The 26,321-nt window shown below is 44.8% G+C and overlaps 1 protein-coding gene across 3 annotated transcripts in view; it reads right to left on the bottom strand.

The window, feature by feature from the left end:
• exd3 (exonuclease 3'-5' domain containing 3) overlaps positions 1-26,095 on the bottom strand; it is a 64,466-nt gene extending 38,371 nt beyond the window's left edge. For 2 of the 3 annotated variants that reach the window (XM_038989616.1, XM_038989617.1), the window contains exons 1-19: positions 26,015-26,095; positions 23,362-23,436; positions 18,254-18,318; positions 17,561-17,722; positions 17,004-17,189; positions 16,749-16,802; positions 16,527-16,666; positions 16,335-16,441; positions 16,162-16,235; positions 15,945-15,983; positions 15,613-15,779; positions 15,320-15,467; positions 14,849-15,050; positions 11,507-11,616; positions 10,721-10,904; positions 9,881-10,047; positions 9,443-9,664; positions 9,304-9,357; positions 9,055-9,186 (exon numbers count right to left, since the gene is read on the bottom strand). In XM_038989616.1, coding sequence (XP_038845544.1) covers positions 9,055-9,186; positions 9,304-9,357; positions 9,443-9,664; positions 9,881-10,047; positions 10,721-10,904; positions 11,507-11,616; positions 14,849-15,050; positions 15,320-15,467; positions 15,613-15,779; positions 15,945-15,983; positions 16,162-16,235; positions 16,335-16,441; positions 16,527-16,666; positions 16,749-16,802; positions 17,004-17,189; positions 17,561-17,722; positions 18,254-18,318; positions 23,362-23,386 — 2,238 coding nt within the window. In that variant the 5' untranslated portion in view covers positions 23,387-23,436; positions 26,015-26,095. Of the gene's footprint in view, positions 1-2,292; positions 2,342-9,054; positions 9,187-9,303; positions 9,358-9,442; positions 9,665-9,880; positions 10,048-10,720; positions 10,905-11,506; positions 11,617-14,848; positions 15,051-15,319; positions 15,468-15,612; positions 15,780-15,944; positions 15,984-16,161; positions 16,236-16,334; positions 16,442-16,526; positions 16,667-16,748; positions 16,803-17,003; positions 17,190-17,560; positions 17,723-18,253; positions 18,319-23,361; positions 23,437-26,014 lie in introns of those variants that run through there. The other variant, XM_038989618.1, reaches the window with a different exon arrangement.
• Positions 26,096-26,321: the final 226 nt, after the last annotated feature.

Here is a 26,321-nt window from a genome sequence, read left to right as displayed (position 1 = left end):
CTCTCTCTCTCTCCTTTCACGCTCTCTCTTTCCTTTCACTCGCACTCTCTCTCGCTCTCGACTTTCACGTGCTCTCTCTCTCGACTTTCACACTCTCTCGCGCTCTCTCTCTCGCGCTCTCTCTCTCACGCTCTCTCTCTCACGCTCTCTCTCTCACGCTCTCTCTCTCGACTTCCACGTGCGCTCTCACGACTTCCACGCGCTCTCTCTCTCCTTTCACGGGTTCTCTCTCCCTCTCGACTTTCACGCACTCTCTCTCGACACGCGCTCTCTCTCGACACGCGCTCTCTCTCCACTTTCGCGCGCTCTCTCTCCACTTTCACGCGCTCTCTCTCCACTTTCACGCGCTCTCTCTCCACTTTCACGCGCTCTCTCTCCACTTTCACGCACTCTCTCTCCACTTTCACGCACTCTCTCTCCACTTTCACGCACTCTCTCTCCACTTTCACACACACACACACACACACACACACACACACTCACTCTCTCGACTTTCACACACCAGGCAGAGATACAATCATCTACAGGGCCTCAGGCTTTCCTCAGTCTGCAGACCGCCTGTCAGTCAGTGTTTGTGAAAGGTGTGTGTGTGACTTTGCTCCGAGCCCAGTCAGTAACAGGAGACACCAACCCTTCGCCACACAGTGGGAAATATTTGGGATGGTTTCTCCTAGGAATGTCTTGGCATGTCTGAGGAACGTCTCTCCCCCTCTTACCCTCCTTCACCCCTCCTCATTTTACATTTAAGTCATTTAGCAGACACACTTATCAAGCGCCTTGCTCAAGGGCATAGACTTTTCACCACGCAGCTCAGGAATTCATACTTTGAGAATGTTGTCTTGGCTATGTGCTTAGGGTCGTTGTCCTGTTGGAAGGTGAACCTTCAACCTGAGCACTCTGGAGCAGGTTTTCATCAAGGATCTCTCTGTACTTTGCCCCGTTCATCTTTCCCTCGATCCTGACTAGTCCCCCAGTCCCTGCTGCTGAAAAACATCCCCAAAGCATGATGCTCCCACCACCATGCTTCACCGTAGGGGTGGTGCCAGGTTTCCTCCAGACGTGACGCTTCAGGCCAAAGAGTTCAATCTTGGTATCATCAGACCAGAGAATTTTGTTTCTCATGGTCTGAGAGTCTTTAGGTGCCAAACTCCATGCTGGCTGTCATGTGCCTTTTACTGAGGAGTGGCTTCCGTCTTGCCACTCTACCATAGAGGCCTGATTGGTGGAGTGCTGCAGAGATGGTTGTCCTTCTGGAAGGTTCTCCCATCTCCACAGAGGAACTATGGAGCTCTGTCAGAGTGACCATCAGGTTCTTGGTTACCTCCCTGACCAAGGCCCATCTCCCCTGAATGCTCAGTTTGGCCGGGCGGCCAGCTCTAGGAAGAGTCTTCGTGGTTCCAAACTTCTTCCATTTAAGAATGATGGAGGCCACTGTTCTTGGGGACCTTCAATGCTGCATAAATGTTTTGGTACCCTTTCCCAGATCTGTGCCTCGACAAAATCCCGTCTTGTTTTTTGCTTTGACATGCACTGTCAACTGTGAGACCTTATATAGACAGGTGTGTGTCTTGCCAAATCATGTCCAATCAATTGAATTTATCACAGGTGAACTCCAATCAAGTCGTAGAAACATCTCAAGGATGATCAATGGAAACAGGATGCATTTTATTTTTACTATTTCAAGTCTCATAGCAAAGGGTCTGAAAACTTCTGTAAATAAGGCGTTGTCATTATGGGGTATTGTGTGTAGATTGATGAGGAATTTTTATTTATTTAATCCATTTTAGAATAAGGCTGTAACGTAACAAAATGTGGAAAAAGAGAAGTGGTCTGAATACTTTCCGTATGCACTGTAATCAATCAAGTTTATTTTATATAGCCCTTCGTACATCAGCTAATATCTCGAAGTGCTGTACAGAAACCCAGCCTAAAACCCCAAACAGCTAGCAATGCAGGTGTAGAAGCACGGTGGCTAGGAAAAACTCCCTAGAAAGGCCAAAACCTAGGAAGAAACCTAGAGAGGAACCAGGCTATGAGGGGTGGCCAGTCCTCTTCTGGCTGTGCCGGGTGGAGATTTTAACAGAACTATGCCAAGATGTTCAAAAATGTTCATAAGTGACAAGCATGGTCAAATAATAATCATGAATAATTTTCAGTTGGCTTTTCATAGCCGATCATTAAGAGTTGAAAAACAACAGGTCTGGGACAGGTGGCGGTTCCATAACCGCAGGCAGAACAGTTGAAACTGGAATAGCAGCAAGGCCAGGCGGACTGGGGACAGCAAGGAGTCACCACGCCCGGTAGTCCCGACGTATGGTCCTAGGGCTCAGGTCCTCCAGGTCTGGGACAGGTAAGTGTGTGAAACATGTATGTATGTATGTATGTGAGAGAGAGAGCAAAAGTGTTAATTGTGTTGCAAGGCCAAACCCAGATTCTGACACACAGATACCCTTTACTGGGAGTGTCAGAGTGTAACACACTTCACACCCCCACCCAGTGAAGGGAAACTTAAAACTTGTCTCATCCTCTCACATTCTTCCTTTTTTCTCTCAGCCCATTGCCCTCTTTGTAGATCAAATTTCAAAGCACAGAGTCCTCCAATCGCCTCTCCCTCCCTCTCTCGTCCTTCTCCCCTCCCTCTTCTCCCCCGCACTAGAAATCTCTCTTTGCTCTCTATCATCCTCCTCTCTCTCCCTTTCTCTCTCACTAGCAATCTCTCCCTTTCTCTCTCACTATCAATCTCTCCCTTTCTCAATCCCTCACTCGTTTGTTACTCTCACCCTCTCTCACGCTGTTGCAGTTCCTGTTGCTGTTTTCACTTCTCTCACTGTGGCTCATGGGAACCTGAGTTCTGCACTGCTGCGTCTGTCTAGGGCTGGGGCTAGACAGGCAGCTAGGCAGGGCAAGCAGATGTCTGTCTAGGGCTGGGGCTAGACAGGCAGCTAGGCAGGGCAAGCAGATGTCTGTCTAGGGCTGGGGCTAGACAGGCAGCTAGGCAGGGCAAGCAGATGTCTGTCTAGGGCTGGGGCTAGACAGGCAGCTAGGCAGGGCAAGCAGATGTCTGTCTAGGGCTGGGGCTAGACAGGCAGCTAGGCAGGGCAAGCAGATGTCTGTCTAGGGCTGGGGCTAGACAGGCAGCTAGGCAGGGCAAGCAGATGTCTGTCTAGGGCTGGGGCTAGACAGGCAGCTAGGCAGGGCAAGCAGATGTCTGTCTAGGGCTGGGGCTAGACAGGCAGCTAGGCAGGGCAAGCAGATGTCTGTCTAGGGCTGGGGCTAGACAGGCAGCTAGGCAGGGCAAGCAGATGTCTGTCTAGGGCTGGGGCTAGACAGGCAGCTAGGCAGGGCAAGCAGATGTCTGTCTAGGGCTGGGGCTAGACAGGCAGCTAGGCAGGGCAAGCAGATGTCTGTCTAGGGCTGGGGCTAGACAGGCAGCTAGGCAGGGCAAGCAGATGTCTGTCTAGGGCTGGGGCTAGACAGGCAGCTAGGCAGGGCAAGCAGATGTCTGTCTAGGGCTGGGGCTAGACAGGCAGCTAGGCAGGGCAAGCAGATGTCTGTCTAGGGCTGGGGCTAGACAGGCAGCTAGGCAGGGCAAGCAGATGTCTGTCTAGGGCTGGGGCTAGACAGGCAGCTAGGCAGGGCAAGCAGATGTCTGTCTAGGGCTGGGGCTAGACAGGCAGCTAGGCAGGGCAAGCAGATGTCTGTCTAGGGCTGGGGCTAGACAGGCAGCTAGGCAGGGCAAGCAGATGTCTGTCTAGGGCTGGGGCTAGACAGGCAGCTAGGCAGGGCAAGCAGATGTCTGTCTAGGGCTGGGGCTAGACAGGCAGCTAGGCAGGGCAAGCAGATGTCTATCTCATTTATTATTATCTCAAGTCCGGGGCAAACATCTGATGCATTTGACGGAAAATATAGATTGGGAAGGGTACAGCAGGGTCAGAGTTCTGCGTCCCAAAAGGCACCTTATTCCCTAGATCAGGGGTAGGCAACTCTGGTCCTCGAGGGCCTGATTGGTGTCACACTTCTTCTCCATCCCTAGCAAACACAGCTGATTAATCAAATTGTATTCTAAACTGAAGATCATGATTATGTGATGGAGTCGGGTGTGTTAGCTGGGGCCAAACTGTGACACCAATCAGGCCCTGGAGGACTGGAGTTGCCCACCCCCGTCCTAGATATAGATTAGGATGGGTACGGTCAGAGTTCTGCGTCCCAAAACGCACCTTATTCCCTACATAGTGCACTACGGCTCTGGTCAAAAGTAGCTCTGGTCAAAAGTAGTCCACTATAAAGCTAGAGTCCACCACTCCCTCACCACCACTACCACCAGTGGAGGCTGCTGAGGGGAGGACAGCTTATAATAATGTCTGGAGTGGAATGGTATCAAACACATGGTTTGATTCCATTCCATTTACTATGTTCCAGACATTATTATAAGCTGTCCTCCCCTCAGCAGCCTCCACTGGTGGTAGTGGTGGTGAGGGAGTGGTAGACTGTGAACCTAACTCTATCCACCTATCCCCTTCATGGAATTCGGGGAGCGGAAGGATTTCAGAGATTAAAATGATATGGGCACGTCAAGGGTAAATTCTACAGATATCTAAAAGGATAAATAGGTCAGCAGAGAAGAAGTGAAACCTCCTTGGTATTTAAGTAGAATCACACACAGAGTTGAATCTCTCATGCGTCCACAATAACATGAATAAATTTATGATTCACTACTTAGTTATCAGTAAAGTTAATGGTAAACCAACTGTAGTAATATGATGCGAGGCGTTTACATGAACAACTTTGGAGTAGAACGTTGGGCACTAATGGACTGTTCGTCTCAGGCGATAACATATAAAACACATTTTGATATTTGATAGCTAGCGTGATGGTAGTGCAGTGCTCCGTGACTTATTTGCTCAACCTTCATCTGGAATGGACTCCGCCGTTCTGTTACTGTAGGAATCCCAGATGATTTCTATGAGTAACCCACGAGCCCCTCCTGAGAGCCTTGGTTATATTGTTGAGGTCTGGCCAGGTGTAGCTCAGTAGGTAGAGCGTGGCGTTTGTCATGCCAGGGTTGTGGGTTTGATACCCACGGGGGACCAGTATGAAATTGTATGAACTCACTACTGTTAGTCATCTCTGGATAAGAGCGTCTGCTAAAAAATAAATGTCTGGCTATACAGAGACCAAAGGCTGGCAGACTGAAACAATTATCTGATCTAAGCACATGCTGAGTTCATCTCAGAAACTACTGTTACAGAGAGCTAGTCTACCCCTTTCTCCCAGTTGTTAGAGTGGTCGTTTCACTCAATACTGTTGTGTCATTTGGATGAAAGTCCTGCTGAAGAGAGTCAGAGTTGGGAATTATCGCTGGGTTTGTAAAGACTGTGGTAGAAAGGTCAGCTTTTAGAGAAGCAAAATGGAATCCAATCTCACATTCATAACTTCAAAACAGTCAAAGACAAGTGAGTGGAGAGGAGAGATAGACAGAAAAAGAGCAAGAGAGAAACGAGAGAGAAAGAGAGAGACAGAAAGAGAGAGAGACAGAAAGAGAAAGAGACAGAAAGAGAGAGAGAAAAAGGGGATTATAAATGACATGGTCTTTTCTCAGGCTGTGGTCAGGCTGTGTATCAATGGGCCACACAGGGGGTATAGAGGAGGTCCACGACCAGGAATGACCTCTAGTGCCTCCCAGAGAGAGAGGCTTTCAGGGGAGCAGAAGGGGGGGGGGGGGGGGGGGGGTGGGGGGGGGGGGGTGGGGGGGGGGGGGGGGGGGTCTGAGTTGAGGCTGGTCAAGAAAGACACCCATCCACTGTGTGTGTGTACGTGCGTGCTCATGTGTGTGTGTGCGTGCTCGTGTGTGTGTACGCGCGCGGAAGAGGGGGCTAAGTAGGGTTTTGGTGGGAGTTGAGACTGGGCCTGGTCAAGAGAAAGACACCCACCACACAGCTAATCAAAGGACTTTACAATCAGGTAACAAAGGGGTTAACGTCCCCTGGGAGGGCTTTCAACACACCCCCAGCCCCAGGGGTGCCTACGAGAGCTCAGACACGCACCCTTCCTTCCCAATATCAGCCCTTCTGCCCCGTCGTATCACGCATGCCTTCACATGACTTAACCTCCCCTTTCCCTTCACTGTTTCACCAATGACTTTATAGAAGTGGTTTGTCAATGGCCTACGTTACACAAGAAACTGGAGTTTCAGTGTCTATTTATTTCAGTCTATTGTATCTTTTAATCAGAACAAGAAAGCTGCTCACTTGGCTTAGTTAAAGACAGTGGTTTTGCGTAGCAGCTTTTCATGAGTCTTCAGTAGCAATCTAACATATTTCAGACCACAAACCAACTCTTAAACTAAACTAAGGTCCTCTCGCTTCCACAGATACTGTATGGGTTAGAAAAAGCAGTGTGGTCAGAGACAGAACCATTTGAGGTAAACTGCCTTGGACAAACGGTGGCTGGGGGCATTGAGGAGGGAGATACTTGTCCAGTAGTCAGTCAGTCACGAGCTAAGACGTTACAGGAGGTTAAAGACAATGACACATTTGGGAAGGAGGGAACACCCAGGTCTTGTCTAAAATATGTCCTGTAGTCTGACTGGCTGTTTTTTTGTTGTTGTGTTTTTTTTTTTTACACATTTGCAAACATTTCTAAAAACCTGTTTTTGCTTTGCCATTATGGGGTATTGTGAGTAGATTGAGGGAGAAAAAAAACAATTTAATCCATTTTAGAATAAGGCTGTAACAGAACAAAATGTGGAAAAAGTCCAGGGGTCTGAATACTTTCTGAACTCACTGTATCTTCAAACATCTGTAATAAGAAGCATATCTTATTTCCCCACACTTAAAAGTAGAAGACAACAATACATCAAAACATTACCCCAGTAATGGTTGTTGGTAAACATTATAGGTCTGGCCCAATAGAACACGGAGAGATTGACTTCTGTAGTTATGAGTACAAATAAACAAATGAACAGACGACTTGACGGGATATGGTATTAATGAATCATGTCTGAACATTATCCCTCTTATTTTCTGGTATTTTCTACCCCCTCTACCTTTTCCATTTCATCCTCTCTCCAGGTCTCTCTTTCAAATCTCTTTTATCCTCTCTGTCTGCATATTTCACTTTCTCCCTATCAATCTCTTTTATCCTCTGTCTGCATATTTCACTTTCTCTCTATCAATCTCTTTTATCCTCTTTCTGCATATTTTCACCTTCCTCTGCTTTACATCAATCTACTCAGTTTCTCCCATCCTCCTCAGTCTCCCTACGCCTCCTCTCTGCCCTCCTCCTTCTCCTCTCTGTGGCTGACCCCTCTCTCTGCTCAGTCCGTCCGTCCGTCTGTCTGTCTGTCTGTCTGTCTGTCTTGTCGGTTCCCAGCAGTCACCTCCTGTTTACAGCACACAGTAAAGATCCCATTGTTCCAGTGATATTACCACAGTAGGCACTTCAAACATTATGATTTACAGGAAACTGGTCTCCAGCGCCGCTCTATCCCTCTGTTACTTCCTGACACACTCAATTCCTTCCCACCATTCCAGGACATGACATGTCTTAGAGATACTGTACAGTGCTGGACATCCTCTTGGACAAATGACTGACAAATAACTCTGTTAACACGTCATAACTATATTTCTTTTTATCATTCATGGCGAATACATTAAACAAAACTACCATGGGCTGGCTTATTCTGTACACATCACCCTAGCAACCAATATGTTTCTGTTGTTTATGTTCATAAGAGTTCCACACCCTTGTTCAACAGTTGCTGTGATAGTATTATACCTAAAGAATAATGTATTATACCTAAAGAACAATGTAAACAAGTCTATGATGACATAATGCACAACCACAGTCACATGATGTTATGAACAGGAAGTGACCTGGAAATAAGATGTGTGTTCTATCTAATTATTTCATTATGTAGATTATCATCTTCAGAGTGAGACAGAAATTATGAAACTGTCCATGTGAAAATGAATGTAAGTGAATACACACATATATGCACGTAGCAGGGTTTCCGCAGCTGGTTATTGCCAGCTTTTAGCCCCCCCCCCCCCAAAATGAAAAGCTAATAAATAAAATTGTTGGCGGGTCAAACTGTCCAGGAGAAGAAGAAATAGTAAAATAATGCTTTTTATTCATTGATTGAAATACCAGTCAATGTGCTCCAACTTCAAAGTCAAATATATGATTATCATTTAGCCAAAATCCAGTAACTTCGCACAGCCATTGAAGGGTAGTGGGACAACATTCCACAATCAGCAGCCTGATCAACTCCATGCGAAGGAGATTTGTCGCACTGCATGAGGCAAATGGATATCAGACCAGATACGGACTAGTTTTCTGATCCACGCCCCTACCTTGTGACCAACAGATGCATCTCTGTATTCACAGTCTTGTGAAAACCATAGATTAGGGGCGGCAGGTAGCCTAGTGGTTAGCACGTCGGACCAGTAACCAAAAGGTTGCTAGATCGAATCCCCGAGCTGACATGGTAAAGATCTGTCGTTCTGCCTCACGAACAAGCCAGTTATTGTAAAGGCCGTCATTGTAAATAAGAATTTGTTCTTAACTGACTTGCCTAGTTAAAATAAATAATACATTCAAAAAATTAAGGCCTAATGATTTTATTTCAATTGACTGATTTCTCCTATGAACTGTAACTCAGTAAAATGTTAGAAATTGTTGCATGTTGTGTTTCTCTTTTGTTCAGTGTAGTTTAGGTGTAGATTCGATGGGCCATCAGCTGCGTAGGCTGACTGGCAGAGAATAAGGGGCAAATTCTTACAAACTGCTTATAAACACAAATTCTGTTAGGGATGTTAAGATTCTAACAACGACAGTGTTTGATATAGACTTATTTGGGTAAAGTCCAGGACAGGATGGACATTACTTTCAAAATGGCAGAGTAACTTAAAAAGTAAATATCTGGTCAATTTCTCAAATATCCGTTAAATTAAAATCTTGCCGGACACGTTGTCCAGTGCCAAACTTTCCTAACAGAAACCATGGCACACACACACGTACAAACGATTACACCCACACACACTGTTGACTGACCTGACAGCGGCTGAATATATCTGACTGGGTTGGCTGGACGTTGAAGTGTTTCAGGACTCGTACTGCCTGGTCCCGGGCTTTCTCTGAGCAGTCCAGCGCAATGCAGCGGCCCTCTCCCACCTGCGACTTCAGCTAGACACACAAAAACACACTGAACATCCCCTGACTCCGTATATACAAACTGTACAGCCAGAACCCTGCTCAAAAACAGACGTGAGACATACACTCTAACACGCAGTTCATATTTACCGTCTGGTACGGCTGACCACAGGTGAGTATGACTCGTCCATCTTCTTGGGCTAACTGAGGAACAGAAGAAAATATAGAGAGAGCGTCATTATCCAAGCCGGTTTCTGCCTCAGTGTGTCTGTCCTACTGTCTATCCTACCTGTGCAGCCACCCTGTGGTCGTCAGTATTCTCCAGCAGTACCACGTCGACCCCCAGACAGCGCAGGTAGCGCCCCAGACCCTGTAGCATGTTGTCACACACCACACGCAGCTGCTGAGGAGCCATGCGTGGGGGCAGTGGACTCTGACTCTCCTCCCCAGGCTGGGGACTTTTCTCTGGGCCTAGGGTCTGGGTTGGGGCTGGGTCTGACTCCTGGCGTGCCTGATATTACAAAGAGAGAAAGCTATAAACATGGGTTGTGTTCAGTAGAGAGAAACGTTTTGAAATGGGGAGATACTTCCTGACCTTTTATAGGGAGTAACACACTTGGAATTCAAGTTTCATGATGTTTTAAAAAATGTAGCCATGACAACCCTGGCTAACCCTTAACCAAACAACAGTGGTGTCAATGTGAAGAAGTTGTAGTTAGCCTCTGACCCCTCGGCGCCGGGCCTGCTTCTTCTTCTCCTCTTTCCGCTTCTTCTCCTCTTTACTCTTCTCCGTCTGAAGTGAGGAGATGGAGCACAAGTCCTGTGGCAGCCCAAAGCATGCTGGATCACGAGAGAGGACTGAGTAGACATCCAGTAAGCAGTACGCATCGACAGCTAGAGAGAGGTGATGGAGAGAGGAGGGTGAGAGAGACAGAGAGAGAGGAGTGTGTGTGAGAGAGAGAGACAGACGAGAGAGAGGAAGGTGAGAGAGCGAGAGGAGGGTGAGAGAGCGAGAGAGAGAGATAGGGAGAGAGAGAGAGAGAGGAGGTAGACGTGAGAAGGCGTGAGAGAAAAACACTGGAAAAAATAAGAGATGAAGAGATGAGAGCCATAAAGATAAGACCGAAGATCAAAAGAGAGAGATAGTATCGTCTGTCCCTTTATCTCTTATCTCTCAGACAGCGTTTAAAATGTCCACACTAGGATACTACTGAAGTATGAGGACATATATTTGGCATGCATTCTAAGAAGTAGCTACGAAATGAAGTATGGACATTGGAACGAGGCTCCAGTTCAGTTCCCTAAATTGGCCTTTGCTGGAATGAGAGAGAGCGGAGAGAGCGGAGAGAGAGAAAGGAGAACAAGTTGAGAGGAAGAGCGTGAGAGATGTGTCTGGCATTCTGGAGCACAGTGAGAATGGTAAAGAAGATGACAACAGGCTGATCCCAGTTGGTATGTGTGTGTGATCACCTCCGTAGCGGAGCTGGCTGGTCCGGAGCGGTCGTATCTCACAGTTGGTATGTGTGTGTGCCTGCATAGCAGTACTAGAATGTGTGTGTGGGTTTACCTGCGTAGCGTAGCTGACTCGTCCTCAGTGGTCGTCTCTCCCAGTTAGACAGCTGTTCCATCTTATCTAGGGGTTTCCCCAGGACCTGCTGGACCATGAGACTGAGACCCTTCTCTGCTGGGCCCTCCCCAACCAGCACACCGCGGGGTCCCCCGCTACCACGACTGCTGGTGCTACGCTGCATCTAGGGATCATACAGCATACTGGTCACATTTAGAACAGGGGAGGTCTATTTTCAATACCGTAGTAACACAGCCTGTTTTTATATAATCTTATATTATAAACTGGGTGGTTCGAGCGCTGAATGCTGATTAGCTGACAGCCGTGTATATCAGACCGTATATATCACGGGCATGACAAAAAAAATATTTTTACTGCTCTAATTAAGTTAGTAACCAGTTTATAATAGCAATAAGGCATTTTGGGAGTTTGTGAGATATGGCCAATATACCACAGCTAAGGGCTGTGTCCAGGCACTCTGCGTTGCGTCGTGCTTAAGAACAGCCCTTAGCCGTGGTATATTGGCTATATATCACGCCCCCTCGGGCATTATTGCTTAAATGTAGTTTTGTTGCTTTTTAACCTATATAGCCTACCATCTAAAAATACTAATCTATACCCCCAGAAGAACTTGATTGTAGTCTTGACCGTGCCTCAAACTTGCAGCTAGATATTGAAAATACTCAGATGCTCTTGGTCATGTATAGTCAGATATACCGTATGTACATAACACTCTCCAGGGCCAACACGCTACATGAGACCAGATGGGTCTGAGGTGAAGTGTACCTGTTGGTGCACGTTGAGTAGATCTAACACTCCTTCCATCTTCAGAGGTTCCTCAGAGAACTGGGCCCATGTGGCCAGAAGACACTTCAGGTCTCCTGCCATCCCATAACCTGGACACAGACAGAGGAATATCACACCATGGTTCAAATAGTATATCCTTGAGTCTGCCTGGATTATTCCATTGGTTCATTACATCGTGTCAGACGAGCTCAATAAAGCGCATCTAAAGTATTAGGACAACTACTTGAACATACAGTACCAGTCAAAAGATTGGACACACCTACACATTCCAGGGTTTCTCTTTATTTGTACTATTTTCTACATGGTAGAATAATAGTGAAGAAATCAAAACTATGAAATAACACAAATGGAACCATGTCATAACCAAAACTAAAAAGTGTTAAACTAATCAAAATATATTTTAGATTCTTCAAAGTAGCCACCCTTTGCCTTGACAGCTTTGCACACTCTCGGCATTCTCTCAAACAGCTTCATGAGGTAGTCACCTGGAATGCAATTCAATTAACAGGTGTGCCTTGTTAAAAGTTAATTTGTGGAATTTCTTTCCTTTTTAATGCATTTGATCCAATCAGTTGTGTTGTGACAAGGTAGGGGTGGGTATACAGAGGATAGCCCTATTTGGTAAAAGACCAAGTCCATATTGTGGCAAGAACAGCTCAAATAAGCAAAGAGAAATGACAGTCCATCATTACATTAAGACATGAAGGTCAGTCAATCCGGAACATTTCAAGAACTTTGAAAGTTTCTACAAGTGCAGTCGCAAAAACCATCAAGCACTATGATTAAACTGGCTCTCATGAGGACCGCCACTAGAAAGGAAGACCCAGAGTTACCTCTGCTGCAGAGGATACGTTCATTAGAGTTACCAGCCTCAGAAATTGCAGCCCAAATAAATGCTTCAGAGTTCAAGTAACAGACACATCTCAACATCAACTGTTCAGAGGAGACTGCGTAAATCAGGCCTTCAAGGTCAAATTGCTGCCAAGAAACCACTACTAAAGGACACCAATAAGAAGAAGAGACTTGCTTGGGCCAAGAAACACGAGCAATGGACGTTAGACCGGTGGAAATCTGTCTTTTGGTCTGGAGTCCAAATGTTAGATTTTTGGTTCCAACCGCTGTGTCTTTGTGAGATGCAGAGTAGGTGAACAGATGATCTCTGCATGTGTGGTTCCCACTGTGAAGCATGGAGGAGGTGGTGTGATGGTGCTTTGCTGGTGACACTGTCTGTGAATTATTTAGAATTCAAAGCACACTTAACCAGCATGGCTACCACAGCATCCTGCAGCGATACGCCATCCCATCTGGTTTGCGCTTAGTGGGACTATCATTTGTTTTTCCAACAGAACAATGACCCAAAACACACCTCCAGGCTGTGAAAGGGCTATTTGACCAAGAAGGAGAGTGATGAGTGCTGCATCAGATGACCTGGCATCCACAATCACCCATCCTCAACCCAATTGAGATGGTTTGTGATGAGTTGGACCGCAGATTGAAAGAAAAGCAGCCAACAAGTGCCCAGCATATGTGGGAACTCCTTCAAAGACTGTTGGAAAAGCATTCCAGGTGAATTTTGTATTTATTTTATTTATTGAAGCTGTGTGAGAGAATGCCAAGAGTGTGCAAAGCTGTCATCAAGGCAAAGGGTGGCTACTTGAAGAATCTCAAATATAAACTCAGCATTAAAAGAAAAGTTTAAACACTGTTTCCCATGCTTGTTCAATGAACCATAAACAATTAATGAACATGCACCTGTGGAACGATCGTTAAGACACTAACAGCTTACAGACGGTAGGCAATTAAGGTCACAGTTATGAAAACTTAGGACACTAAAGAGTCCTTTTTACTGACTCTGAAAAACACCAAAAGAAAGATGCCCAGGGTCCCTGCTCATCTGTGTGAACGTGCCTTAGGCATGCTGCAAGGAGGCATGAGGACTGCTGATGTGGCCAGGGCAATAAATTGCAATGTCCGTACTGTGAGACGCCTAAGAAAGCACTACAGGGAGACAGGACGGACAGCTGATCATCCTCATAGTGGCAGACCACATGTAACAACACCTGCACAAGATTGGTACATCTGAACATCACACCTGCGGGACAGGTACAGGATGGCAACAACAACTGCCCGAGTTACACCAGGAACGCACAATCCCTCTATCAGTGCTAAGACTGTCCGCAATAGGCTGGACTGAGGGCTCGTAGGCATGTTGTAAGGCAGGTCCTCATCAGACATCACCGGCAACAACGTTGCCTATGGGCACAAACCCACCGTCGCTGGACCAGACAGGACTGGCAAAAAGTGCTCTTCACTGACGAGTCGCGGTTTTGTCTCACCAGGGGCGATGGTCGGATTCGTGTTTATCGTCAAAGGAATGAGCGTTACACCGAGGCCTGTACTCTGGAGCGGGATCGATTTGGAGGTAGAGGGTCTAGGGCAGTGTGTCACAGCATCATCGGATTGAGTTTGTTGTCATTGCAGACAATCTCAACTCTGTGCGTTACTGGGAAGACATCCTCCTCCCTCATGTGGTACCCTTCCTGCAGGCTCATCCTGACATGACCCTCCAGCATGACAATGCCACCAGCCATACTGCTCATTCTGTGTGTGATTTCAAGCAAGACAGGAACGTCAGTGTTCTGCCATGGCCAGCGAAGAGTCCCGGATCTAAATCCCATTGAGCACATATGGGACCTGTTGGATCGGAGGGTGAAGGCTAGGGCCATTCCCCCCAGAAATGTCTGGGAACTTGCAGGTGCCTTGGTGGAAGAGTGGGGTAACATCTCATAGCAAGAACTGGCAAATCTGGTGCAGTCCATGAGGAGGAGGATGCACTGCAGTACTTAATGCAGCTGGTGGCCACACCAGATACTGACTGTTACTTTGATTTTGACCCCCCCTTTGTTCAGGGACACATTATTCCATTTATGTTGGTCACATGTCTGTGGAACTTGTTCAGTTTATGTCTCAGTTGTTGAATCTTGTTATGTTCATACAAATATTTACACATGTTAAGTTTGCTGAAAATAAACACAGTTGACAGTTCTTTGCTGAGTTTATTTTGATTTGTCTAACACTTTTTTGGTTACTACATGATTCCATATGTTATTTCATAGATCTGATGTCTTTACTATTATTCTACAATGTAGAAAATAGTAAAAATAAAGAAAACCCTTGACTGAGTAGGTGTGTCCAAAACTTTTGACTGGTACTGTAGGTCTGGCCGACACGTGGACAGACAACAGAAGGCATATCAAGACCCATTCCACAAATGTTTTGAAGACAAAAATAAATCCAATATAGACCAATCTCTTCACTCACCCAGCTTGAGGACCGTGGTAGCAGAGAAGAGGCTCCTGATGAAGGTGACAGTAATGTTGTGTTGAGAGAATCCATGGGCACACAGGTCCAACAGGAACACCTGGCCTGGCACTGCCAGCTGGATCAAAGCTACCCTCTGCTGGGGAGACACTGCACCGAACCCTGCTCTCCACTCCATATCCACCCCTACTATACAACCAGGCTGGAGAACAGGGGAGAGGAGGGAAGATATTTTGGGGTTGTGAATAAGGTCTACACCTGTTGTATTCCACGCATGTGACAAATAAAATTTGATAAATGCTATTATTTTACTACTGTTTACATTTTTCCATAGGTGTTTGGTGCTTACATGGGATTTAGTCTGCAAGTTTTCTACAAGAGATCCTTTATAAACTAAAATGACATGCTGTCGTGTACACACACACACACAAGCCAGTGAGGAGTGGAACCACCTCTCTGATTGACTGATACCTGTAGCACTGTGTCTCTGCAGCGCTGTAGCCCCTCCAGGGTCTCCAGGAAGTGGACATGGTCCCTGGTGATTGGCAGCTGGTAGAACCTATCACGGTGTGCCTGGGACGGGTCCCACGACTCAGCATTGCAGCCTTTAGATACCTTCCTGAAGAAGAGGCAGAGGATTGAATGAATGAATATATGAGAAAGAGAGTGTGTGTATGTGGACAGCGGACAACACAGAGATGTAGATTGACTGATAGATTACATTTATTTTCCTTCATTCCTACATTCTCTCCACAGCTCTGTACCTCAGCGAGGGTGGTAGGCTCTCCTGTGTGTCCCACACCCCAAACGGCAGACGATCTTTGGGGAGACCGTAGTGTAGTGACCACTGGGCAGCGTTGACCATCCCACCATACTTAACCATCAACTCAACCAACTGGATTTGCAGCTCTGGGTCATCTGCCACTGTGGACTGACCATACTCGTCAATATAGTGAACACTGAACACACACACCATCAATCAACCAACCAATAACCAAGACACTGAGATTATATCATGCATGGGCCCTGTTGTGTGTGTTTGTTTTTTTTAAAGACTAAACTAAGCAAAAAGAGAAGCTGATTTCACATGGTATACCTGTACATGGTCACACCAGTTCTCCTCTGACATGCCTTTCTGAAAGTCAGAGACGGTGAGAAGTGAGGACATGTGAATGGGGCAGAAAGCAGAGGCCTCACAGAACATAAGGAAACATACTTTAATTGAATGACCTGATTGCAAGTAACTCCGCATAAGAACGCCCGCTAAAGGACTGAAATGTATCATGTTAAAAGGACCCAGGTTTGCTGCTTACCTCCACAAACCTTTTATACATGAGGAAACGCATGGAGTCTGATTTACGCTTGTAGACAGAGTTGGGACACAGGCCTGCAAAGTGAAACCATTGAAACCAATGAAAATGTAGAGCAGGCACACTCATGATCAGTGATACACATGGGCACTATCAGAACACACACACACACACACCTGGGTCGATGTTGAATTTCTCCATCAGTCGAAACACTTGTTTGCTGAGCATCTTGGGCTGGATTTGATCAGTTTGATGTTTGGAGAGGGACAAGCGGGGAAACTGCCTGCAGTGAAGCACAAGGAAACATAAACCACCCACTAACGCCACACATACACACACAGAAAGAGTTGCACACACACACACTATACCTGCGTAGTTGTGCTATGCTGAAGACAGGATGGCACCAGGAGTCCAGCAGTGTGACCATACGTTCCTCCAGTCTAGGATGGCCCCTTACAAACGACTCGGCCATAGGAAGCTTGTCCTGTAGAATCAGGGGGACACACATCTGCAACACACACGGGGGGGGGGGGTCATGGTTTAGTACCAACACACACCTTTGCTTTTAATAACAAGTTCTGATCTCTCACCTCCTCCATATCCATTTCATTCTGAAGCTCCAGTTTCATGCTTAACAACGCAGCCTGAAAAACAATGTAAACATTTATTTAAATTGTGAAAATCCCCAAACATTCATTTTGATTCCCCCCCCAAAAAGATGTATAGTTTTTATTAATTCACCTAATATAGGGCACTGACTCCATCATGATTAAGCCATTTGATTCCCATCCACCCCGTCCCACCACAACAACCAGATGAAGAAGAATCGCACAACACCAACCCACCTCCCTGTAGCAGTTGACAGCCTGCAGTTTGATGATATGCAGCCTCAGGATGCTCCGGTCCAGATTCCCCAGCTGGTAGATGTCTATGAGAGGATCCATGAAGCTGGGCTGGGCGTCCGTGAGGAGGCTGAGAGCACGACGCTGCAGCCCCAATTTAGAGACCTCTGGGACGGCCTGGAGGGTCACCTGGAGGTAGGTGAGATTTATAAATGACGATTCGTGATTATTTTCTTAAGCTCAAAGTAGAGACATGTCTTAATTCATAAACCACAAGCATACAGTGCCTTTGGAAAGTATTCAGACCCCTACCCCCTTTTTTCCACATTTTGTTACGTTACAGCCTTATTCTAAAATTGATTAAATTCTTTGTTGTTTTCATCAATCAACACACAATACTCCATAATGACAAAACAAGTTTTTAAAAATCATATTCAAGTGAAATAAAGTGCTGACCATTTTATGTGAACTATTTTTGGTTCCTGGCACCCTTTCTACTTGTTTACAATAGAGGATCTTCAGTGGAACTGAGCATGTTGTTTTCCTTTACTGAGACTGACCTTGGGATGTGTGCGTCTCCAGCGCTCAAACTCCATGAGGATGCTGTGGCCCATGGTGGTGGCCTTCCCCTTCTGCCTGCCTGGACAGCCCTCCAGGACACACAGCAGGTCCTCTAGGGGTGTCTGGAAGTCTGAAAAGCCCTTGAAGGCTACAGCTCGCAGCTGAGAGGACAGGGGAGGAGATGGATGGATGTGAGGTGGGGGGGGGGGGGGGGGGGGGGGTTAGATACACACTCTCCATCTGTGCCAAATCAATCTCTGCATATTAACTTTTATGCTAAAATCTCACATTTCAAAGTTACACATAAAGCTATCAATTGCATAACACTTTGTTTGGTATGGCATTAAAGTATTGAATCTTGTTTTAGATAGATTTTGGTACTCACAGTACTTTGTACTCTGTCACACACTTTCCCTTTCTCATTCAACATCTCTCACAATTTGCACAGTTAGTCAATATCTACAAACAAGGCAAGTCTGTTTGAGAGATTGTAATCTTGAGGCTTGATCTTTTACACAATTTTTCAGGCGCACAGTCATTCACTCAACATTCTCATAGATATATCCAGTTTAGACCTGGCATGCAACATGATAATGCACTGCTCGCTCATTCCTTCCCTCAAGCTTTTTTCTCACACACACAGACTGTGAAGTTGACGACATACACACTGTAAATGCAGCTTTCTGTCTCACCGTCTCTAGCTCTTTCCTGGTCCAGAAGTCAAAGAGTTGTTCTCTCAGTGCCGTGGGGTCAGCACCTGGAGGTCACACAGTTGATATGGGGTTACACACTGACCCCTACTGACCTCTCACCCCAACCTGTCATTGGCATAGGGGTTACCAGCCTAGTGTGTTTCTCACTCCCTTTCCCCTCACACTAGATATGCCTAACCTCCCGAATCCTGAAGCATGGCAAACTGAACAAAATCACACACACTAGCACTTGTCCTTTCTGAAGTTAGCCTATTGCTACACTAACCACTCCAATGTTTATATCACTACTACTTGAAGTGGAACTGACAGAATTTTAGCAACATGACATCTTATTAAAATCGGTTCATATACACCCCCCAGGAAGAATATTATACTTTTTAAAAACATTTTCTGACAAGCCAGCACTTAGATATGGTCATTTTCACAAATTCTTAGAATGTTTGGGAATTACGTATAGTAAGGCATGTGAAAATGATATAACAATATAGAGTAGGAAAAGCGGACGTACATTCGGACAATTAATAGACACTGCAGTAAATAAAACATCCGTCTCGTCCAGGACCGGAGTCGACGCAAACTGGTGCGCCATAGACCAATCAGAGCTACAGTAGGCCTTTATACAAACAAGCCTGCCATCATTTACTTTGAACTGGACTGTGTGTTTACAGGCAATAGCAACAGCGAGACTTTAAAATCATTAAAACGTATTTGCCAAAAGCCACAAAATACACCTGAATGAAATTGCACTGAAACGATGTAGAATTGTAGCCTATTCATCCTTCTGCAGCTTGCCTGCCAATGCATGCTTGTCCCAACCAAGCACCTAAGCTAACTGGCTAAAGTTAGCTAGCTTGCTCCTTTCAGACACAAATGAGAGAGAACACCTCACTTTGACCAGTTTACTCGCCCTAGCAGAGCTGGTTAGCTAGGCTGTTTACATGTTATCTAGAGTGTTCGTGACTAACTATGACTTATTATTTTTTGCCTACGTTTCCCGACACCGGTCATATTCAGTGGGTGTTGTGCGATCGTAAATTCATCAGCTATTCTGCGCTCTGGCACACAGACGAGAGTGCTCTGAAATTGGAGTAGATCGTCAGAGTGAATTTGCGAATATAGGAGACATGTTGTTCCAGTTCTTGCTAGCTAACCAAATGACACCTGCATCTCTAGTTGCGTGTAGCCACCAAAAACAATGATGAGGGGAGAAAGTCAGTCACTCACCCACTCCTCCAATGACATGACATCCTCCTAGCAGCTAGCTGGCTAACGTTAGGCTCCGTGGTTTTAGCTTGCTACATAAATAGATACACTAGCCTATTAGCTAGTTTGACCGTATTGACATTCCCAGCCTTAGTTGCAACCTGTATGCTCTCATTGGCCGCCTTCCCTTCCAGTTCTTTGATGCCAATGACTGGAACTAATTGCAAAAATCACTGAAGCTGGAGACATATCTCCCTCACTAACTTTAAGCATCAGCTGTCAGAGCAGCTCACAGATCACTGCACCTGTACATAGCCCATCGGTAAATAGCCCATCCAACTACCTCATCCCCATATTGTTATTTATGCTCCTTTGCACCCCAGTATCACTACTTGCACATTAATCTTCTGCACATCTATCACTCCAGTGTTAAATTGCTAAATTGTAATTACTTCGCCACTACGGCCTATTTATTGCCTTACCTCCCTAATCTTACCTCATTTACACACACTGTATATATACACTTTTCTATTGTGTTATTGACTGTACATTTGTTTATTCCATGTGTAACTCCGTGTTGTTGTTTGTGTCGCACTGCTTTGCTTGATCTTGGCCAGGTCGTAGTTGTAAATGATTACTTGTTCTCAACTGGCCTACCTGGTTAAAGGTGAAATAAAATTAAAAAGTTACATTCAATAGTTTGGAGAAAAACAGATGTCAATAAAACAAACAGTGCACCCCGAATGGAGGCAGCAAACAATGTACCACACCAGCTGTGATTTACAACTTGATAGCAATATTTTTTGGACTACCAAGAAATGTATTGGTGAATTATATGAATATTCTGACAACAACGCGTTATTGTACGTCATGGAATGTTTATTCAAATAGAACCTATTTAAAGAAACATTTTATTTTTTATTTAACTAGGCAAGTCAGTTAGGATCCAACCCTATTTTTTCAATTTTCACCTAAAATTACAAACCCAAATCTAACTGCCTGTAGCTCAGGACTTGAACCAAGGATATGCATTTTCTTAATACCATTTGAAAGGAAACGCTTTGAAGTTCATGGAAATGTGAAATTAATGTAGGAGAATATAACACATTAGATCTGGTAAAAGATAATACAAAGGAAAAAACATGCATGTTTTTTATTTTTGTACCATCATCTTTGAAATGCAAGAGAAAGGATGTAATGTATTATACCAGCCAAGGCGCAATTTAGATTTTGGCCACTTGATGACAGCAGTGTATGTGCAACGTTTTAGACTGATCCAATGAACCATCGCATATCTGTTCAAAATGTTGTATCAAGAATGCCCAAATGTGCCTAATTGGTTTATTAATACATTTTCAAGTTCATAATTGTGCACTCTCCTCAAACAATAGCATGGTATTATTTCACTGTAATAGCTACTGTAACTTGGACAATGCAGTTAGATTAACAAGAATTTAAGCTTTCTGCCCATATCAGATATGTCTATGTCCTGGGAAATGTTACAACCTCATGCTAATCACATTAGCCTACATTAGCTTAACCGTCCCATGGGGAAGGACACCGATCCTGTAGAGGTTAAGGGGAGGCAGGTAGCCTAGTGGTTAGAGTGTTGGGCCAGTAACCAAAAGGTTGCTGGATCGAATCCCTGAGCTGATAAGGTAAAAAATTGTCATTCTGCCACTGAAGAAGGCAGTGTTCCCCAGTAGGCTGTCATTGTAAATAAGAATTTGTTCTTAACTGACTTACCCAGTTAAATAAAGTAAAAAAAATAAGAACAAATTATTATTTACAATAACGGCCTGCTGTGGGGACAACACACACATCACGACAAGAGAAACACCACATAAAAAAAGACCAAAGACAACAACAGCATGGTAACATCACAACATGGCAGCAGCACAAAACATGGTATAAACATTATTGGGCACAGACAACAGCACAAAGGGCAAGAAGGTAGAGACAACAATACATCACGCAAATAATACATAATAAAGTATAATAATAATAAATAAAGTTGGTTTTGTAGAATAAAATGGGAATTTTATGTTTTTGACTCTGTTTCAAATCAATTAAATCAAATCAATTAAATCGCATGTGCCGAATAAATGCTTCCTTAACCAAAAATGCAGTTAAAAAAATATTTACTAAATAAACTGAAGTAAAAAATAATAAAAAGTTACACAATAAAATAACAATAATGAGGCTATATGCATGAGGTACCGGTACCGAGTCAATGTGCGGGGGTACAGCTTAGTCAAGGTAATTTGTAGGTAGGGGTAAAGTGACTACGCATAGATAACAAACAGTGAATAGCAGCAGTGTAAAAACAGTGTCAATGCAAATACTCCGGGGTTTCTAAATTGTTCAGCAGTCTTATGGCTTGGGGGTAGAAGCTGTTACGGAGCCTTTTGGACCCAGACATGGCGCTCCGGTACCGCTTGCCGGGTCTTGGATGATTGGAGTCTTTGACAATTTTTTGGGCCTTCCCGTGACACCGCCTAGTATATATGTCCTGGATGGCAGGAAGCTTGGCCCCAGTCACGTACTGGGCCCTACGCACTACCCTCTGTAGCGCTTTAAGGTCGGATGCCGAGCAGTTGCCATACCAGGTGGTGAGGCAACCGGTCAGGATGCTCGCGACGGTGCAGCTACAGAACTTTTTGAGGATCTGGGGACCCATGCCAAATATTTTCAGTCTCCTGAGAGGGAAAAGGCGTTGTCGTGCCCTCTTCACAACTGTCTTGGTGTGTTTGGACCAAGACAGTTTGTTGATGATGTGGACACCAAGGAACTTGAAACTCTCAACCTGCTCCACAACAGCCCGTCGATGTGAATGCGGTGATCAGGCCTACCACCGTTGTGTCATCAGCAAACTGATGTATGTACGGTCACTGTGGGGATGACTGCAAACGAGTTAAAACGTTGTCAGTTCCCCTTTAAGAATAACTGGATTATCATTAACTCAAAAGGAGTGGGATAGTATAGTATTAACAGCAGTTGTTTAGGGTTAATGACCGAGTTTTGGAGCAGTTCTGCTTTGGGTTTGATTTAAAGCCATAACACCCACTGAGAACTGAGAGGACAGGGCACATTTTTGGAAGGCTAGGGTTTAAAAAGGTCTGGTAACAAAAGGGGAGGTGTAGACTGGGTATGTTCCTAAGCATTCCCAAAAGCTCCTGCCTCGCTCTCCCCCCTCCTCTCCTTCCCAGGCCCAGTGTTCCTGTTCCCCTCCCCCCACTGCTTTCTGTTTGTCTCGGATTTCCCCAGGAAAGGGCAACGCGGTGGTCACGGTGTAAAAAATCCAGCCTTCCTGACGGACAGCCTGGGAAAGCAGACCAAAGGGCTTCTCTCTCTCTTTGTTTCTCTCCCTACCCACACTTTAACTCTCAGGTCTTCATGGATCAGAGCTGGTTCATGCCTACACAGCAGAGACACTTTTCAGACACCCCAAAGCACAACACAATGCATGGCGGAAGAACACAGCACACTTCATAGAAATCGTATACATCTTTCTCCCTCTCCGTTGCTATTCTCTCTACTTTAGCAGTTATCCCCCAACCTAGTTTCACAGAGAAAAAAAGAGGGGGGGCTCAGGAATGTGGAACATGTCGCTTCTCAATTGTATGGGTGAGCTGCTGAGTGACAGGTAAGCAGGGACTCAGAGCTGTATATGGAGGAGCACTCCACCTGGGAGAGAGTTTGTTGTGTGTGTGTGTGTGTCGTTCAACTTGTATACCTTTACACCTCTCGGGACTATCCTTCCTGTCATTCCGACAGAGGCAAAACCATACCAGAACATGTGTGTTTGTGTATTTAAGCTTGATGTCTGGACTGATGCGTGTGTGTAGGTCCCAGACAAGGGTTTGTTTGGCTTAACTACTGACCCAATTGTTGCGTAGCCTGGCTCATTCCTCTCCAGTGGGTTGCGCTGAGTCGTAAGTCTGAGGGGTCTCGCGTTCCTAGGGGGGAGGAGGGGAGACAAAGTGAGGGAGGGTGAGACAGTATTGGGGGGAGACACGTACTGGTAGTTGAGTTCAGCAACAGACCGGAATGCCTGTTCTGGTATACAAACAAACATCAGGGTGAATGGGGACACACCCTGACTGGCATTGCAGGGCTGATTAACAGCACCTGATTGGTGGGAATTCACAATATAATGCATAGACACTTCCTGACTGGGGACATTTAATTAGTTATTGACTAAAGTTCAGTTATGCATCCCAAACTCAAACCATAATTTCATCCACATTAGAAATTCAGCGTGCTTTTCTTTCAGTGTCTGATTAAATAATTTTCACATTTCTTTTTGTTATATTCATTTAAATGACATAGTTGCTACCCTATTTCCAGAACCTCTCACAAGCTGTATTCATATTAGTGATTGGGGGAAAAAATAGTTACATATCGCAAAATAAGTTGGCTGTAGCTGCACCAAAACTCCAGTATTTTTCGTTCATAGCTTGTTCTCCATCTTCTTTTTAAATAGGGAGACAATCTGTTTTCAGCACTTATTTCCATGACTGATCAAAACTTATGGTGAGCAATATGTTTGGAGCATCAAGCCGCAATAAAATCACAGTATCGAATTGCAATACCTATAGAATCGTGAGAATCGCAAAACATACCGTACTGGCAACCAAAGTATCGTGATAATATCGTATCGTGATTACCTGGCAATTCCCAGCCTTAATTCAAATGGCGCTATATAAAAAAAGGGTCTATAAAATACTGACAGGCTCTTAAAAACTAGGGCTGGGAATTAACAGGGACCTCACGATACAATATTACACAATACTTAGGTTACCGATATGATATGTATTGCGATTCTCTATGTATTGCGATTCCATGTTCAAACATATTGCTCACCATATGTCTGCTGCAGAGGGGCAAGAGAGAGCCATGACAAAATGAGTTTTGGAAAATGTGCTGAAAACAAATTGGCTCCCTATTTAAAAAGAAGATGGAGGACAAGCTATGAAGAAAAAAATACTGAGTTTTGGTGCAGGCACAGCTGACTAACGCAAAAATAATATTGTGATTTTGTTTCAAATAATATCCCGGTGTGAGACTATCGATTTCTTCCTCCATCACTATAAAAAAAAAAAAACATTTATTAACTTGAAAACCCTTATCTTACATCAGGGGTATTCAATCTGGGGTCCAAGATACTACAAGGGGTCCATACATTTTTTTTCTCTCTCAATGTTGTCATGAATATCTCTAGCAACAACAGAATAAACTAACTTTATTTCAACTGCTAATGTTGAGCAAATTACACCCACTGGAGTCAAATTACACTCACTGGAGTCAAATTACACTTACTGGAGTCAAATTACACTTACTGGAGTCAATTACACCCACTGGAGTCAAATTACACCCACTGGAGTCAAATTACACCCACTGGAGTCAAATTACACCCACTGGAGTCAAATTACACCCACTGGAGTATCTGACTCAGGCTTTGAAAAAGCACCCACGAATAGGCTACCAGTCAATAGGCTACAAGTGGTGCTGGCTGCTGGTAAGCTTTCTTGACTTAATACATTTTTGCCAACACATGGCTAACCTTTGTTTACCAGCTAAACAGTTACTATTAGCAAAAATGTGTTAGCCTATTAGTTAGAAAGGTAACTCCTATGTTAGAGTTTTACATTTCCTTTTCCAATTATAATGTGGGAGGTCAATTTTAGAAAAACTATATACCAAATCTATTCATTTTCAAATGTTGATTACTTCTCCTTGCTATTATCATTCACCTGATGATAAGACAAGACATTTGGAGAAACATTTTTTTTGCTAACTGTGATGAGGGTCCCTGGGACGCCATTTTGCCTGAGATGGGCAGCAAAAGGTTGAAGACCCATGTCCTACATATTTCAGAATTTCAGTTGAACAAGTTATGAACCAGAGCTGAAGAGTCCCTGCGCACACACCCTGTGGGAACAGCAGACCACGAAAGGGCATGCTGCCAGCTGGCTGTGAGACATGCTTTTGAGGCTGAGGATGTTTTTTTTAGGTCTGACGTCTGGACTGTTTCTCTCCTCGTGGTATGTTATTGGCTCTCACAATTGACTCGTACAGCAGTAGCGGACTCTGATGCAGGGCGCTCTACTGTACTCTGCTGCCACCTATTGGCGACTATGGAACAGTACAGTATGATGGGAAGCCCTCTGTTAGGCCGCTCCTACTAGATGAAGAGATATACACAACATGTACCCAAAGAGAATCCTCTCTGCTGTAACATCCTGTTATGTTCACTAATTTGACAACTAGCCCAGAGTAGTGCGAGATGTGACAAATGATGCATGGTGGGTTGTTACTAGTAGCTAGCTAACCCATGTCCAGCTAGCTAGCTGGCCCACCCAGCTGGCCACAAATTAGCAAGGTAGCTTGCTAGCATTTTAAAGCATTTATCTCACGTGTGAACGTTACCTAGCTAAAAAGCTATCAACTCTGTCAATGTGATGTTGAATGTTAACCGAATTAACCACAATACATGCTATCTTACAATGTTTTGAAGGTGAAAAATAGACTTACGTTACAACTTGCCTCTAGCTAGCACTAGCAAGGAAATGAAATTGAAATGATAGAGGTTTTGCCCGGAAGGCTTCAGAACGGACACCACCCAGTTATCGTTCTCGTCTATGGCTCGCGAGTTTTAGAAAATAACTGAACAGAATATAATGTAATAGTATAGTGATGGAAATGGCTACCTGGTAGTTTTTATCATTATATAATTTTATACTTACACAGATATTTGAAAACAGGTAAACGTTTCCTCCACTTAATAAAATAATTTCACGGCGATTTCATTTATTTTTAAGTACAGTAATGATCGGCTATT

The sequence above is a fragment of the Salvelinus namaycush genome, chromosome 3, assembly GCF_016432855.1.
Source record: "Salvelinus namaycush isolate Seneca chromosome 3, SaNama_1.0, whole genome shotgun sequence".
Classification (NCBI taxonomy): Eukaryota; Metazoa; Chordata; class Actinopteri; order Salmoniformes; family Salmonidae; genus Salvelinus; species Salvelinus namaycush.
Note: the sequence above shows the minus strand (reverse complement) of the source record. Positions and strands in the feature narration are given on the sequence as shown.